The following is a 17,897-nucleotide window of genomic DNA, read 5'->3' on the forward strand; positions in this document are numbered from 1 at the left end:
GTTTTTGTCATGTGTATTGTCTAAGCACTGTGAATAATTCTTGTTCTATGTAAATAACATTGAGTAACTGATTCCATTGCTGCTTGAAATGCGTTCATTTGCAGCATTCTTTGCTGTTGTGCTATATTCTTAAATTACATAGAACTAGTAAGAGACTAATGTGAGTGAAGGGGGTGGGGGAGGGGGGTGGGGGGGGGGGGGGGGGGGCAGTCCAGCTGTGAAGCACTTTAAGATCCTGGCTTTCATACACTTTACATGGATATAGACCACACATAAAAATTTATTTTATTTAGTGTAATAACAAATTGTATTATACATTTTATAGACATTATGTTTTTTGTACCATTTGTTTCACAAACTACAGCATTATAAAAATAAAAGGACATGTAACATATATCATGATCATGGTACATTGATTTCCTCAGCAAATTTGCATCATACAGCATTTATTTGTTCACTTTGTTTATGTCACTTTGTCCTTTCTTACAAAAATGTGTTGTACATTTAAAAATTGAGTGAATATCTATGTATGGAGAAAAAAAAGGATGCCCATTATATACCCCCAGGTTCAAAGGGAGGGACATACAATCAAAGCAAGCACTTTTGTTTAATTTTGCACATGAAAATAAATGTGAGGAGAAAAAAAACCCAAACATGCTGGTGTTGACATGTTTGTATTTGTGAGATGATTACATTGCGCAGATTACACTTTCTCAGCAAAAGCTTTTGTTTACGTATGTGAGTGATTTTAATTTGTGCAGTCTACAAACGTTAGCACGTTTTAAATTTATATCATGAACTGTCAAAATTATTCATTTTCTTAGTCAGGAGAGAAAAGCTGTGAGGCAAATATGGTGACGTCCTCCTTAACTCTAAGATGTTGTAAAAATATAAAGAAAAAGCTGACATTGGAATCTCAACCATACTGATGAGACTTATAAACTATTAAAATGTTCCCAAATTGTCCATTGCTCAGCTTCAGAATTGCTCTTAACCATCATCAGGCTTGTGCTGTAGCTGCTCCATTTGTGCATCTGTGCACCTGGCCTCCTGCCCATTTATTAACTACATAATTTGGTTGTTTCATATTCCATGGAGTTGGGCTGTTTGGCACTGAAAGTCTGCAGTGCTGCCTGGATCCTGGCAACGTCTGTGGTGGACAGTTTGAGCCGGTGCCGCAGCAGACAGGAGAAGAGATCCAGAGGCTGAGCTCCAGGTGGGGAAAGTCTGTTGACCCGATCCCGGATCTCCAGCAACTGCAGCAGGGCTGAGTCCTGCGATCCCTGAGTATATGGGTAGTCCAGTTGTAAAATCAAGTCCTGGATCGCTTCCGGGTCAAAGTGCATACTATAGCCATACACCTGGATGCTGTTTATCTTCATGTAGCCTAGATTCTGCCCTGGTTCCAGGTACTCCAAGGGCTCATGATATACAGTTCCATTTCCGTTACTCGAAGGGCCTCTGATTCGGCTCCGTAGGTAAAAGTGGACTGTCTCAAAAAACGTTTTCCACTTGTTGCCTAAAGTCAAAGTCCAGTTATAACAGTCATAGGGAAGGTCTAATTTAGTCCTCTCCCAGTCTGGATAGTTGTTCTGGTCAATGGGCATGATCCAACTCTCTGAATGACTCCCCCCGAATGGATTGATATAGACAGAAAGCATGGGGTCAAGTGTGCTGTTCTTGGTAAGGCAGATCTGTAGAGACATCCCAAGGAGCATGTGGACATGGTTTGATTTGTATTTATTACTTTTCAGTGTCAGCAGCATCCTCTTCCTCCACGATGGGTCAAACCAGTTATTCAGCCTCACATCGTTGCTAACAAAGATCCCATGGATGCTGATGCGGTTGTCACGTCTTTGCAGGAGGTAGCGCAGCTCCACATCCTGCAGGTCAGTCTCAAAGCCGATGTAGTGGTCAGTGGAGTCTGGCACTTCGTTGCGGCACACACCCTGACTTAGCATGTAACCTTGGTTGCAGGTGGCACAGCGGGAGCGGTTCTCATAGGAGCAGGATGCGCATGAGGTGCCCTCCCCCACAGTGCAGGGGATCACACCCTGGCAGGGGGGATGCTCATAGGGGCAGGAACAGCTCCGGGTCTCCTCCAGATAAGAGCCAATGTGATTGTTTTCACTACAGTACATGATGGAAAGGATGTAGTTCAGCCAGTAGCTAAAAGGCCTACAACAGAGAGAGCAGCGGGTGAGATTTATAACACAAATATTCATACTTGTGTTCTTCCATTTTGGACAGAAACAAAATACATTATATAACTTTTTAAATGGCATAGTTAGAGGTAGAACATGTAGAATGAAGATGAACTAATATAGAAGGAGCTATGGAGCTATGGACCAAATTCAAAGTCAGAGAGCCACACTGACAAGGACATTTCAGAGATGAGATATGTGCCTCACCCATTAAGCTACCATGTTGCCCTTATTAAAATTAAAAAAAAGAAAAAGAACCTCTCTTCCTGTAAAATGTGAGCATACTTCCTGCACTCAGAGGCACATGCATAAATCTATCCATCTATCAATCTATCTATGCCTCTCCTCCCCTCCCTTCCACTCCCCGGAGGGTGCTTCTAAAGCTCTGTATCAACTCATATTCTCCACGTCTGCTCATCAAGACTAATTTTAAAAAAAAAAGTACATTTGAGTCCCTGAACAATTCAATCAAATCCATGTAAAAAATGTTTTTTTTTCATTTTTTAATTTTTTTTTATTATCGACGTTAAAAATGATTCAGCTAATATTTACTACCTTAAATATAGTTAGATGTTTCAAAAAAATCTTTTCAGGCATTGTTTCAATCACATTCATGCTTTTTTGGTATTGCTATCCTATATATGTTGAAATGTGTGAGGAACGTTTATATGATAATGCAAAACATTGACAAAATATGGCTTTTCATCTGAAATGTGATTATCCTTAATGAGTAGTTGACGAAGTGGTGCACATTGTTTAATGTCAACTTTTCAGTCTTTTTCCGAAACATCACTCAGTCCAAAGATACAGAATCAATGGCTTGAACCACAGATAAAAGAAACAACTGCAAAATATTTTATGTATTCGAGGCCACGCATTGTAATAGACCCAAATTCCAGAGACTGTGAAGAAAGGAGCAGATGGACTGCATGACAAGAATCTAATGTCCTGAATCAGTCTCTCACTTGCTTTGTTCCATATCTGTCACATTTCTGAATCCACCTTTTATTGTCTTACTAAATAAACTGCTTCCTCTGTTGTCAGAGTTGTGTGCTGCTTCTATGTCTACATGTGCAAAGTTTTACAATTAAAAGCACTAAAAATTTTCATTACATTTTTTTAAAAGTGGACGGTGCATCATGTCAGCATCAAATGAACTATTATTTTTGTCTTTTGATAGAAAGTATCTTTTTTCCTTCACCCGGCTGCCGTAGAGTTTAAACCTTGAGTTGGCTCAGAGGTGCTGAAGATACTCAGATATTGTGCTGTTCTCTGACATGTAAAGTTACATTCTTAGAGCAGCGGCACATTTCACCCCAAATCATGACTTTTAATTGTCCGGCTCGATATTAATAGGGAATTTGACAACATAAATGAGGAGTCCATTTTCATTCCTTTGTTACAAAATGTCTGAAACACTTTATTCCATTCATTATACACTTCATTATACACGCCTAATCAGACTCTGTGATGTGTGGAAGGGAAAAAATATAGCGTATTACCATGGCAACCAGCTTTCTTTTCTTCTTAATGAGAAGCATTTAGATTTTTTTCTCCTCCCTGTTACAAAATATGAAACTCCACCATGAACAAAAAGCTTTAGCTACGGTGGTTGTCAATTTCCAATCTGTTATTTTTCCACAACCACTTTAAACCAGAGAGCCATCTGAGGTTCCATAATCACTCTGAGTAAAGTCAGCACGATGAAGAAAAAAAATCAACGGTGATTTAAATGATCACATTTAAAATCTGGTGACATTTTGTCAGTAGACAGTCAGTGTAACAAGTTAACAGCCTATACAGCATGCTACTTCCCAGAAACTCATCAGTTAGAGTCAGTTGTGCATATCTCACCCTCAGAGTGCAGAATGTGCACAGCAAGAGAGAGGAAGCTGTCTCACTATCATATAGCGCATTGTGTCAGCAGGACATGTAAAGTGTCATGGAGACGCAGCGTGCAGTATGGGCCAAAGAGAAGCTGCGTGTTCACTCTGCAATCTGTTCATTGTCTGTCAGTTCATTTCACACCGATCAATGTCATGCACCAACTTTCTCCTGCCTCAGATTAAATTTACAGCAGCGAACAAAACTTTTTTTTTGTCTGTGTGAAATTCTTTTTATTTTTTTCCCATTAAAAAGCCATATTCATTTACTTGGTGAACCACATAAAAAACAGCACATGTTTTTTTTGTACAGCTCCATCAGGACTGTTCTGAAACCTCCTCCCAGAATGTGCTGTCAAAAACACTGTATTTATCACTAATGCATACAGTGTTTTTCTCTTTGCTTTGTATTCATCTGACAAAGACCATGAAACCTCAGTATGTTGATAATGGAAAAATGCATGCATGAATATGAATATGAATATAAAAAGGGAGAAACAAATCTGCCATAAACTAGGTCATTGTATATAATTTGTCCAATGAAATTTACAGCAGCATGTTGCTAATCTTTTTAAGATAGGATACACATTTTTTCCCATTTTCTTAACTCCTAAAAGTATACTGTACTAATTAAAGATTTAGATTTAGAGAAAAATGTATGAAATGCATTGACTTTGATTGCAATGACTCTTCCTGTTGCACAACATTTGAGAGAGCCAGGTTATATCACAGCAGTCTCCACATATCCAGCTAACATTCACTTTCATCACTCCCGCTTCATCTCATCACTGCAGTTACTGCTCTCCCAAAATTTGCCCTGAATGTGTCCAGCGTAAGAGTTGAGAAATGTTGCACATTGAATTAAATGCCCCCCATGCTACACCTGTAACTTTTATCCTGATAACCTGCAAGTCACTCATGACTTCAGTTTTGTAGAATAGTTTTTAGAGCTAGATGGCTTACATACAGAAAAGAACATTCACTAACCTTGTCATATTTTGCATCTGCGCTTTATTAAAACTATGGCAAAGATCCTCTACAGTGAAGATCTTAGTTTTTATACGACGAAGATCTTCATGCATTGTCATAGTAATAGATCATAGATGATAAATTACAAGCTGCTTCCAGTCTTCTCAGTCCGTGTGGTTTACGTTTTAGTATAAAGCTGGATTGTATGATTTTATCTACGAAGTCTGTGAGCTAATGAGCGAACGTCACAATTTACATACATCTAGATTATATTTGATACATGCAGTCATATTTTTCTTTACTGAAACACATCCACAGCAAGTCGGTAAGACACAGTAAGACATTGTACGAAGTCAATTTTCGACTGATTTGTTCACTTAGGAAAAAATCTAAAGATACAAGGCTTGTGCCAAATGGTGCCAATATTTCCTTTTGAGACTGTGGGGTGAAGGAACTTGTCAGAATATTTGTTCACATTTATTCCTTCCTTCAAGATAAATACACTCAGCACCAGCTACCAGTTTTTTAAAAGGACACATTTTCTGAACAGTCAAATGAACTCACTCCATGTAACTAATATGCAACAAATGGAAGATAAAATCTGATGCTACATTTCAGACACTCAAGTCCAGTGCCATATTATATGATACCCATATCATATTATACATATCACATGAATAATAATAATGATAACAATATTAATAATAATAAATATATATATAAAATGGTAGGCTTATAAAAACAGAAAAGGGAAATTCTGTTGGATTGTTTCTCATTTGATCTAGGTGATGAACTGAGACACCAGCTGAAGCAGATCTGTTGCATCTTTTGCATTTTTCTCTATCACACTGCACCGTATACTTTAGAATTTCAGGTTTTCCCACAACAACGATCAGCTCGCAAATATGAATATCATATACCAGCTACTGGTATTTCAGATCCCTAAAAATGTATTTCAGAAATCACAAATCTAAACATGAATATAGGTCTGACTGAGACCAAACTTGCAGCTCAAACTTTCTGAAAGAAAGAAAGAATGGATGTAGGTTTTCAGCTAGTTAGCATTTGATATTAGAACTCTATTAGAACCAAGAACACCAGAAAGAAGCAGAACAAAGTTAAAAATACACTATATATACGTGTGTATGTTCTAATAAGAATATTTTAGGTCAATAACATAGCCCTGCTCTAAAATTAATAGGAATTATATTCTCGGAAGACTGCAGCTCTTAAAAAAGATTAAAAAAGGAAAGAAAAAAAATATCACAATGCAGTGGATGAATATTTGGTTTCGCTCCTGAAATAACTCCTAAAAATAAAACTGGATGCATCAACTACACTCATATAATCACATTTCTTTTTCATAAGCTTGTCTTGCAGACTATATAAGTGGATTTCTGCATGAATACAGAAAAATAGATGGAATGGTTCAAAAATCCACTGAGAGCTTTTGTATACAATCTCATCGAAGAGTAGTTGACTACAATGGCAAATCTCACGAACTTCGCATAATTCTTTTACACTGTAAACCATAATTTCACACCAGGATAGTTTGTATTTCTGAATGTAAAGGAGACCTCAGATGGGAATGCAGCCAAGTGATGAGGTGTGACTCTGAAGTTGTTTCAGTTGGACCTCAGCTGAATATCAAAGCAGTGATGTATTGTGCAAACTCTTCTAACAGGTGACAAAGCATTATGCACAGTGGGCTGAAAAGAATAAATGAACACTGCCATTCAAACTTGAAAGGACACATTCATATCCATACATTCAAGGAAAAACAAATAAAAAAACACTCAGGTTTTCTCTGTTTCTCACCTCTCTCTCAGCATAATAATTTTAGGCTGAGTTTGACACCTCTTGCTGAGGGTGAAGAGCTTGTTGACGATGCGTCGTGCTTTGTTGAGGAGCTGCTGGGTGCTGAGCTCCAGCTGTTTGTAGCGCTGGTGAATGGACGGCTCAATCTTCCAGAAATACTGGATGGCAGATGTGTTCAGGGCGTAGAATGTGGGTAGTTTTCTAACAAAGTTCTGAAACTCATCTGGAAAGCAGAGGGACATGCAAGATCAGAGAGGGATACGCTCTTTCCTCTCCAACACAGACCGAACTAACTCATACTTTATTTCACAGATTTTGGGCTTCTTTAGTCAAACCACCTTTTAGGAGCCACATGATCTCCAGAGGTGCAGGACAAACTGGATAAGATATTGTTTGGCACATAGCCTAATAGAAAAAGGCAGCGCTAAAGACATGATGTGGCAAGATTTTTCTCTTTCAATGATGAACAGGCCACAGCTTTTTCCAAAGCTTAGTATGGAAAGTCTGTCGGGGAGAAAATAGGAAGCACATGGAGCTCAGAGGATAATATCTGTCAGTTTGTTACATGCACAATACTTAGTAAACAGATTACATTTCCAAGGCATTCTATAACAGTATCATCATAATCAAGATTGGCTGTATGGAAAATCGAAGCATGTGCAAACCTGATTAGAAAATGGCTGTACAAGAGTTTGTAATTAGTTAACGTTATCTTGAAAATTAAGCATCTGATTAGAAAACCAATTTAGAGTCAATGTCTTCCCAAGTCATTATGCAATGTGTGTTACATGCAAATTGTGGTATATGCTGCTCTGAAATTAATAAGTTAATTATATAGGTTGTTATATTATATATGAAAAAGTCGTTTTTGGTGCTGTTCAATGAGAGAATGACACTTTGCAATCTAATAATTTTTTTTCTTCCTTTAATTACACATTCTTGTTCATTTTTTTCATCACTTTTCTTACTTTTACAAAATGTTTTTCAAAGAAAACATATGAAAACACACCATGGCAAATGCCCTCGTCTTCCTCTGAAAATATTCCGTGTTTGTGTTGCAGCACATATCAATATCAGTAGCAGGGCTCATTGATGTGTTTAATTTTTAAACAACAATGGAGCTGTGAGTCACAAAGGGATAAGACATATCAGACTTTGGATATCATACAACATCTAGCTTTCATTATCTTTGTGCGAGTTATTGTGAACACCACTCGCCATGACATGCAATAAAAAATCTCAGTGGAAATTTGTGAGTCTGACAAGACAACAACAAAGAAAGGTTAAAAAAAAAGAATAACTGTTGAATACACCAAGGGTTGTTTTTATTATGAATACATTTAGAAAAATATCAAAATTCTGTTTTAAAGTGGGCTGCACGCTGGTGGAGTTAACACCATCGCCTCACAGCAAGAGGGTTCCAGGTTCAAATCCCAGCAGAGGCCTTTCTGTGTGGAGTTTGCATTTACAGAACCCATGCATACACAGGGACTTCCATGGTGTATGCGTGGGTTCTCTCTGGGTAGACCATCCAAAAACATGCATGTCAGGTTAATTGGTGACTCTATATTGTCACTCAGACTGAGTGTGAGCGTGCATGGTTGTGTGTCTCGTTTGTCTCTGTGTGGCCCTGTGATGGACTGGTGACCTGTCCAGGGTGTACCCCGCCTCTCAACCAATGACAGCTGGGATAGGCTACAGCTCCTCTGCGACCCTAAATTGGATTAAGCGGGTATAGAAAATGGACGGATAGATGTTTTAAAGTATCTTGGGAAAGCTGGAAACTGAAAGTAAAGCCTGAACAAAACCATCATTTTATCACCCAGACAGCATGGCCTCATCCGCAGAATCATGCTATCTAAATACCATTATTATCTTGTCAGCCGCTGAGCCCAGGAAGGTGATAACACCTCCCTTTTGTATAATTTTAAAAATGATACAAGACACAGCCAGGTTTGGGCGCAGCACAAGTATAGACACTGTCTGGGGAGTTATTTCTGTCATTACCCTCCAACCTTCCCATCTTAATTTGATGATTATAAGTGGGCTAATTTTCAGGATATCGAAACATATTTTGACCTAATCTTGGAGGATTTTTCTTGGATATGTATTGTTCCTTCACATATATTTTTCTCTTGAGTCTTTCGGTTGTGTTTTTCCACACTATACAGTTATAAATATATGCATCAGGGAAATAAATCACATCTTCCATTACATACTGAGATACTGATCCAGCTAAAGAATATATGATCTCTTTAATAAAACATATTACACTCAGTGTGAGATCAAAACAAATCACATCCACCATCAGCTGACTGTAGAAACCTCATTTAACAATCTGAGTTATGATTATTAATATCTCTGCTTCCGATGCAAGTTGTTCTCTATAAGATCAACTGTACAAGTAGATCCACAGGGGGTTTATGGGAGCTTATTTTTCCCTTTATTAAATAGAGCGCTATGACAACACTTCTCAGGGCACCTTGCTGCTAAAGTTATTGCCAGCTATGTGCTAATCAAGTTGCTCTTAGTGGTGAAGCATGTAGGTGCATGGAAAACAGCTCAAGGCAGAGCTGGAAATGTCTCAAACAGCGAGATGCGTTTTCAAGCCTGCAACTGCATCCCAGTTTGGGTAATAATACATAGGAACAGAGCTATGTTGGGAGGATACATTCAAATACTATATGCGATGCATACCACAGAGAGGCTGCTGTATTTCAAATAAAGCTCAAAGAATGCACCAGACAGCGGTGGTAGTTTATTACTGAGAATAAACCATAGGAAAAGCTTGATTGAAAGTTTATGCTACGTTGATGTGGTTGTTTTTTCCTTGTTTATCAGCTTATATCAAGTAAGCTTTACGGATGAAATGGCAGCAACTGAGATGTCAAGTATTATATTAGAGGTTACGTCAGATGCTGCTTCTGGATTATAGCAACTGTAGTTTGTTTCTGGGGCATGACAGATCCTCCGCAGGCTACTGGAGGGCCTTTATCTGACTGACTCACTGTTCATCCAGTCACATCATTTTAAATGCCCTCCTTTCTTCTGGACTTTCTGGAATATGAACCATGCTGTCTCTACACACACAGAAGCTCAGTTGGCACCATGAGGTAGTTGTTTGAATGAATGGGGGGGGGGGGTTGTATTTTGACAATCCATACTGTGGGATGTCAGATTTGTATGTACAAGACATTCTGCTATGTTGCTTTGACTGAGTCACCCATCTCTTTGATATGTCTGGCTGCATTACATCACCAAGGGAAAATTATGACAATCAATAAGCAGCACTACTTTATGAAAGAACTGGATTTACAGAATGTTTGGATCATTGTGCTTAAGTGCCTTTACAATCATTTATTGTTTCTAAAACAAGCATCAGAGGTTAATTAGCAAAGATTGAACAATATTAAAATTTCATAATAGAATGATTCAGTCAGAATTTTTAACCTGTGTTCATATGTAACTCTGTGAAAATTCATCAAACCTAGTAACTTTGGTGTATACAGATAGGAGGGGTTTTTGTTTTTTCCACAACTGATGAGTTATTTTGTGAGATATAATAGTCCCTTCTTTCCCCATCCTATATGTATTTTTTTCCCCATCAGCTCCTCTAACAATAGAGTGCAAGTTGCTGTCAGTGAGAGGGTCACCATTGTCGAATGAGAGCAAGAAGGAAAAACACTAACCTGACTCTTCAAAATCTTGGTTGGCCATATTCCATGAATCTCGGATTTGCAGTAAACTAGCTTCCATAGCCCTCAGATCCACCTCAGGGCAATTACACTGTGGGTAGTCGACGGCACAGTGGCACCAGCAGTCATTGTCCCGACACACAAACTGGCCTTCCTCATTACAGCCAATGTAGCTGAGAGCAGCCTGCACAAACCTGGGTCTCAAGTATTCTGGTAGAATGGCCTGGAGGCCTGAGACAAGGACCACAACAGGACAAACATATGGATTAATGAAGAGGAAGCTGTACTGTATTTAACGAATTCATGCAGTGTGTACACATGGCCGATGTATGTAAGGTCTGTAAATTACTTAAAGCTGGAACTTTCTCTGTTCTTTTGCCACAGTTAACATATGCTTGGCATCACATGCAATGTGCTGAGATTCACTTAAAGTTTTATTTTTACTGCACAGTCTTGCTAGTTTTGTTCTAAATCATTACTGCCTGGGATTTACTTCAGAACTCTGCAAGCATGCATTGGAAAAAAGAAAACAAAAATGCAAGAGTGATTGAAGCTAAATTCGTTTTGACACTCTCATGCTGCAGTTATAAGCTTGCCAGAGAACAGACACTGTGACAATTCCATCAGAAATTGGGGGAGTTCAATTATGGATGGCCAACCTTGCAAATGAATCTTGTTTTCAGGGCTTTGAACCAAAACGGAGCTGACAGAGTCGAGGTTGTCATAGTTACTGCATCCAAGAGGGCCCGTCCTTGTTTCGGTCACCTAAAGGGAGGTAAGCAGAACCATATAGTGATACATACTGAGAAAGAAACCGACAAAAAAAAGTGCATAACTGAATGTTATGTAGAACAAGATTTGCGTCCTTTCCGCCTACTACCGTCTCTTCTGAGAAACAAAATATATTGCACATTATTTTGACTATTTTACTTCACGCAAATCACATTAGGGATAATGACTTTGTGAGCCAGTGAGCTGGAAATTGAGTTGTGATAAGTATCCCTGGTGTAAAGTGTAATGAGTAAGTTGTGGTGTCATCTGTCAAATTCATCTCTACATTTTGCTCTCCCATAAGAATGCCCACTGACACTCATAACATGGTGAAATCCATTGTATGCCAGAGTAAGCATGTCCTATTCAATTATTTATGCACCTGAGGATTTACGCAATTGCTTGGTGCAAACTTTTGTGTGAGGTAAGCAATATTGTTATATGACTGCACAGGCGAAAATTTGATTTAAGGATTGACAGCACCCTCATCACAGTAACCTAAGGCAGTGTTTCTCAATCCTTGTCCTCAAGGCACCCCGCCCTGCATGTTTTCCATGTTTCCCTGCTCCAGCACACCTGATTCAAACGATGGGTTGTCCTCAGCCTTCTGCGGAGCTTTAAGACCTGACCCATTCATTTGAATCAAGTTTGCTGGAGCAGGGAAACATGGAAAACATGCAGGGTAGGGTGCTTTGACGACCAGGATTGAGAAACACTGACCTAAAGACCATTTTTTCATAGCAGGTGTGGTCTTATTTTAACAATGACTAATTTAGAGGCTTTGTGAGACAAGTGCAAATCACAATGCTCACAACTGAAACACTATTGTGCAATGCACGCATCATCTTTCATTGTAGCATGTCAATTTATATGAGGGTACTGGATTAAAAAATATATATCTAATTTCTCCTGCAAACAGATATGTATTTAAAGAACTTCAATGTGGACCAGTAAGGTGGAGCAACTGACATTGATATGCCTAATGATATCACACCATGGATTAAACCTTTAGCATATTCCTTTAATATAGAGCACATGAAAGTAAGCACACATTATATCATTCATTTTTCAAATTTTGATAACTTAACCATTAACAACCAATTGTTTCAGGAAAACAAAGTTTTATCATTTATACAAGTAAATGGGGAAAAAAAGGGGGATAAATGTTTCTTTTTGTGAGAACACAGTTTAAACAACAACTGAAAATCAGCTGTATTATCTCCACAATAACAGATCATCGCACAAACTAAAACTAGATCGAAAGAAAAGACAAACACTAGCAAATCAACTCAAGCAGATGAATGTTTTCTGAAATCCAAGAGGTTAAGCCAAAAGCATTCATACCCATGAAAATATCTCATTTACCAAGTTTCCTTCTTCTTCACACAGTTGAGGCATCTGCCTTGATTGTCTCGAAGAATGCTGATCTACCAAGTGTTGTAAATCAGCTTTTGTCCAGCATTTTTTGTGAAACTACTGTATTTTGTACTGGGGACCATTGCAGCCATTACACATGCTGGTGTGAGACTGTTGTTCAGATCATTTTCCTGTTTGTAAGGTCCAAAGAAGCTCAAGGAAAAGATGGAATCTAATGTACTTCTCCTCACAACTGATGCCATTTACTTTGATAATTTTACACAACCTGTTCCTTATAAAAAGTATCCTGATTGCTTTGCCTTTGTTTCAGCAATACTGTGTGTCCAAACGGCTCCATTGTTATCTGACCACAGAAGTAATGACTAAAGTTTTCCTTGTCAGTAACCCATGGAGACCGGCCTCGTCAGTGTCTGATGAGTGTCGTACGTGGAATTATTGGTATATTTTCAGTCCCCTACATAAAAATTGTGAAGCAAAATATCAGGCAGCTTTGCACCTTCCATTGCGACGATATTCTGCGACACAAAGTCAAAGTGGTACAGAAATATTCAACAAAACAATGTATTGACGTATTTGAGTGGTTTTGCTAGAGTCGAGATCTAAATCTGTTGAGGGAACGGAGGACCAGAGTGTTGGCAGGGAAGCCTTCCAACTCCAGTTGTTCATGATTGAACAACACTGGCAAGTGGAGAGGTACAACATCTCAGTGTACACATGCAGAAAAGCTTGATAGCAGTGATAGTGGTTGCTGTGACTTCAAAGACAGGCTTTGCAGTGGACTACTGAGAGAGGGTTTGAATAATTTTATGCAGGATATTTTTTTCTTAACATTATTAATTTCATACACTGTTATTTTTCTATTGAAATAATAAAAAAATATCTAATCATAATTTACACCTTTAACACGTTTTATCCTATTTTGCGACTCATTTAATTTCAGACCAGAAGAAGAAACATATTGGTCAATTTTAAATTCACACTATATAATATTTTAGCATTGGTATGAATAATTTGAGCTAATTAATGTTATGTATGAATAAAACTGGTATGTTCTCTAATATATGTGCTATTTTTTAGAGTTATTGTACAAACGCATCATGTTATCAGTACATACCAGCAGTTTTTAAGCCTCATTGTGGTTATTTATGAGTTACTTATAAGTGACAAAATTTTCAACAACTGTCAGAGATGGGTCATAGATTGGAAAATATGATCGCAATTTCCATTTCTCACAGTAGTTTTTATCCTTTGATGAATCTTCTACGGTATGACACAAAACTTCCTGATCTGAAAAAGATGTATTTGTGAGCTCACATGATGCATAAATTGATCTTTAGAGACTTCCAGTGCCACTGTGGAGGACTTGTAAACAGAACTACAATGAAATTATATCTGACAATTTGGCATCTGAGAAAAGAGAGTGGGGCTGGTTTTGCCACAAACCTTTCCCAGAGGAAACTGATGTGACTGTGTGGGTGGTGTAAAGCCTTCAAGCGAGAATAAATTATTTCTCTGGTAGGTTACTGTTGGATTTATTTTCAGTTTGTAAGGGAGTCTACAATTTAGGTGAGCACAAGTTTCTCTTGTCTAAATCGAACGCTCAGTGACATCACTGGTTCAGTGACATCAAATAAGACACTTAGGCATGGGGCGAGTGGCATTTACTAGTGAGTCTGGAGAGAATGTGGTCATAGCCCATTATCATAGTTTTGCATAAATGACATCAGTTCATGTAAGGATTCATATTTGAGTCACATTACATGATCCTGAAGGGCAAAAACCAATGGAAATATAAGTTTTCTGTATTAGAAGCACCATCTGGATGCAACTGGGTAGACACACCTGTTCTAAAGTACAAAAAAGGTGACAACATGTGAGGCACATGGAAACAATTTAGTCAACTGTCCAGTTCATGATTTTGACAAGTTTGTTTACTTACAGAAACATGTACATACAGAGGCTTGTGGACAGTTAGTCAGTCAGTTGTGTGCTCCAGGGTTGTCCAGATTATTTAGAGAAGCACCGACTTTTTGACGAACAGTCTGTGTAGTAATCAGCACTGTGTCCTTTTGTCTGTGCTGGTGTGTCAATAAAAAAATAAACTCCATCCGATAAACTTATACCACCTGTAATTCGTACTCAGAGCTTTGCACCTTATTTGTGACTCTCTAAATAATAGTACTGAGGGAAATATAACTAGAAACTAAAATAAATAGCAAAGCAGCTTTTGTAACAGATGTGAAATGTATTTAATACTAATGTAACATTTTGAAAAACAAGTACTAAATGACAGCAAATCTAACAGAGCAGAAGATTAGATGACATTTCTTGTGTGGCATGTGTTCCATCTACCTATGAGCTTGTAGACTGTCCTTACCCTGTTATCAATCCTCTCCCGTGTGCCAGGAGGAAATGATTCTTTGGGATAAAGAACCTTTTGAAGCAGTTCAGGCAGATAACTTATCCATGGCTCCTTTCAAGCTGAATGGGTTTATTTCTATTACCAGCTGGGTCATCTATTAGAACTGACTCCACTTTTAAAAAACAAATTTTATATTTACATTTAGTATGGATTAAAATAATGTGAGTTAGCATGTGGGCTGACTAAATATGAGACAGTAAAAGAGACAAAAATTCATGTATTCTTATGAAAACTGCTTCAATTTTCAAGTGCTAAAAAGCCATTCTATGCTGTTGAAATCAAACAGACTCAAGCCTGGAGGTACACTGTAGAAAAATGGGTATCAAACTATTTCGTCCATATCATCACTGCAGGTAAGTATAGCACACTGACAGCAGGTTTAAAATGTTCATGTTCAGAAGGTTCATAAATCTCCTGCCAAAATTACCAAAGTAAATTTCTTTATATTTTTTAATGCTTTTCTCTATGATGCTAATACAGTTTTTTTAAAATAGTAAACAAACGGTTTTAAAATGCAGACCAGGGTTAAAACATCTGCAGTTTGTTTGCAGTTATTGGGTTTCAAAGATGACTTCAAGCAAATAAGAGGCAATGGAAATAAACTTTATCGCACTTGAGCTGATAAACATTAAACAGGTTATCATCACCACAACCTTATGGTAGCCTTAACAAATGTACTATTCCCCCACCGGCCATATGTTGCCAGGTTTATTCACAATTTATTGTTACGACTATTTAAATTATCCATTCAGATTTGCTTCACAGATTAATGGAAATCCAACTACTGTTGTCTTGTGGACACAGTAGCTAGCATTTTTGGCTTGTAAAGTCCCACTGTGCACCACTTCACATCTTCTTGGTTTGACATCAGATTATGGTTCAATATCTTAAGTGTGAAACTCTCCGAAAACACAATCCTGCTTTTTCTTTATGGTGCCACTTTGAAAATTCCTAATTTAAGAAACCTCTCTGATTTTTTCTTGCTGTACTCCAAGGCACAGACATCAGCAAAGCCAAAGTCCACAGTGCCAGTGGTCTCATCATAGTTTGCGGCACCATTGTTTTTTTAAATTTTTTTTTCATAATAATACTTGAAAGAAGAAATTAAAGAAAGAGGGGGAGTGAAGAAAGAGGAAATGAGAGAGCTTGAATAGATATACACCAACAGCCAAAAACTAAGTAACCAACTACTGCTTCTATGGAGCGAAAATAAAGCAACCTGCAGCCATGAACAGGATCGTCAGGAGCACCTGCAGAAACATAAATGGAAAGAAACACACAAAAAAACTAAAAGCAACAGCAATAACACCACCAGCAGCAAATATAAGAAAAGGAAAGTCACTGTAGTTACTGATTATCAATAAAGCCAAAAGCCAAAAGCCAAAAGTGTAACAGTGGCTATAAATTTAAAGGTGCTATTTATTAAAAATATATTTTCTTTCTATATCACAGTTTGATTTTGAGTATCAATTAAATATTATAAAATAAATTAAATCAGAAGGCTGTGGTGCCCATTTCCTTTTAGGGCTGTGAACTTAGTTAGGAATTTCAAATGACAAACAACAATGAACAATACACATGAACAAATTCAGTTTGCACAACAGTTGATGCAAAAGAAGACAAAGTAATCACAATGCACACATCCACAGAGGCAAACCAAACTTATAAAAGAGGAAATTGAAAAAAATGAATAAATAAAATGTCCTTAATGCTTGTGAAGTTGGCCTCAAATCCCCTGGACAGTAAAAACCTCGGTTGCGAGACAACTTCAGTAAAAACAGAAAAAAACTTTTCAGATAGACACAAAGAAGATCTCACAATTTGTGCTGCAAGTCTTTAAAGACGCTACTACTGTAAGCTCCAAAGACAATAACAGGTTTGTGATGATAAAAACACAGGGAAAAAAAAGCTGAACAAAAACACTGTAGAATCTCTCCTTTCCTTTGAGTTTATAGCTAGATTGTTCACAATTTCAGCTCAATCATCCTTGACAAAAGCTTGATTTAGAGTAGATGCAGGCTCCACAGGCAGCGAAGATAAACTGCAATCCTGAAGGGAAATCCATCTCCTTCGCTGTCACTGGCGAATTATTGCCAAACACCATGACAGTGTCTGCTTTTAATAATTTTCCCAAAGGTCAATAAATTGTAACCCCATCTCCTCGCTAGATTAATGACAACAGCCATGGGGCCAGGAGCAATGGAAGACTTTTGCCGCTGCGGGCATAAAAGTTGCCTTTTGTTGACATCTACTTTTGACAGCTAAGGTCAACAAGGATCATACGGAGAAGTGAGGAGGGCTAGAAGCTTCGGCTCTGTATATACACTGTGGTATATGTCTTTATCCATCTGCCATGGGAAACAAAATCCTTAACCGGACATCTGTTATTCAACTTACTGCAGCGGAAAAATAGTCTTTTAGATACATTTCAGTGTTAGATAAAGTGTCCAACAGAGAGAAACTGACTTCCATTTTTCTTTTTTTTTATTATTGATACGTTAACAAAATTAATTAAAATCCAAGCAGTCCCCATAGGGACCCACGGATTACATTCTACCACAGACAGATGTCCAACATAAATGGAAAAATTGACCCAATGCAAATCTAGAGATGGCTCTTCTATGCATAGCAATGAGACCATCTGCAAAAAGAACTCAGCGGAGCAGAGCATGACTGCACAGTCAGCCTCCTCAATTTGAAACTAACCCCGGAAGAAGAAAAAAAAATCTTCTTGTTCATATTTGTATATCTTATTACT

The 17,897-nt window shown here is 37.9% G+C and overlaps 1 protein-coding gene across 2 annotated transcripts in view; it reads right to left on the bottom strand.

Moving 5' to 3' along the window:
• Positions 1–278: 278 nt before the first annotated feature.
• The window catches only part of brinp3a.1 (bone morphogenetic protein/retinoic acid inducible neural-specific 3a, tandem duplicate 1), a 47,142-nt gene continuing 29,523 nt past the window's right edge, over positions 279–17,897 (bottom strand). For both annotated transcript variants that reach the window (XM_072388965.1, XM_072388964.1), the window contains exons 5-8: positions 11,229–11,334; positions 10,564–10,800; positions 6,875–7,097; positions 279–2,178 (exon numbers count right to left, since the gene is read on the bottom strand). In XM_072388965.1, coding sequence (XP_072245066.1) covers positions 1,062–2,178; positions 6,875–7,097; positions 10,564–10,800; positions 11,229–11,334 — 1,683 coding nt within the window. In that variant the 3' untranslated portion in view covers positions 279–1,061. The remainder of the gene's footprint in view (positions 2,179–6,874; positions 7,098–10,563; positions 10,801–11,228; positions 11,335–17,897) is intronic.

Source organism: Leuresthes tenuis, unplaced genomic scaffold, assembly GCF_036924035.1.
Source record: "Leuresthes tenuis unplaced genomic scaffold, fLeuTen1.0.hap1 SCAF_7, whole genome shotgun sequence".
Classification (NCBI taxonomy): domain Eukaryota; kingdom Metazoa; phylum Chordata; class Actinopteri; order Atheriniformes; family Atherinopsidae; genus Leuresthes; species Leuresthes tenuis.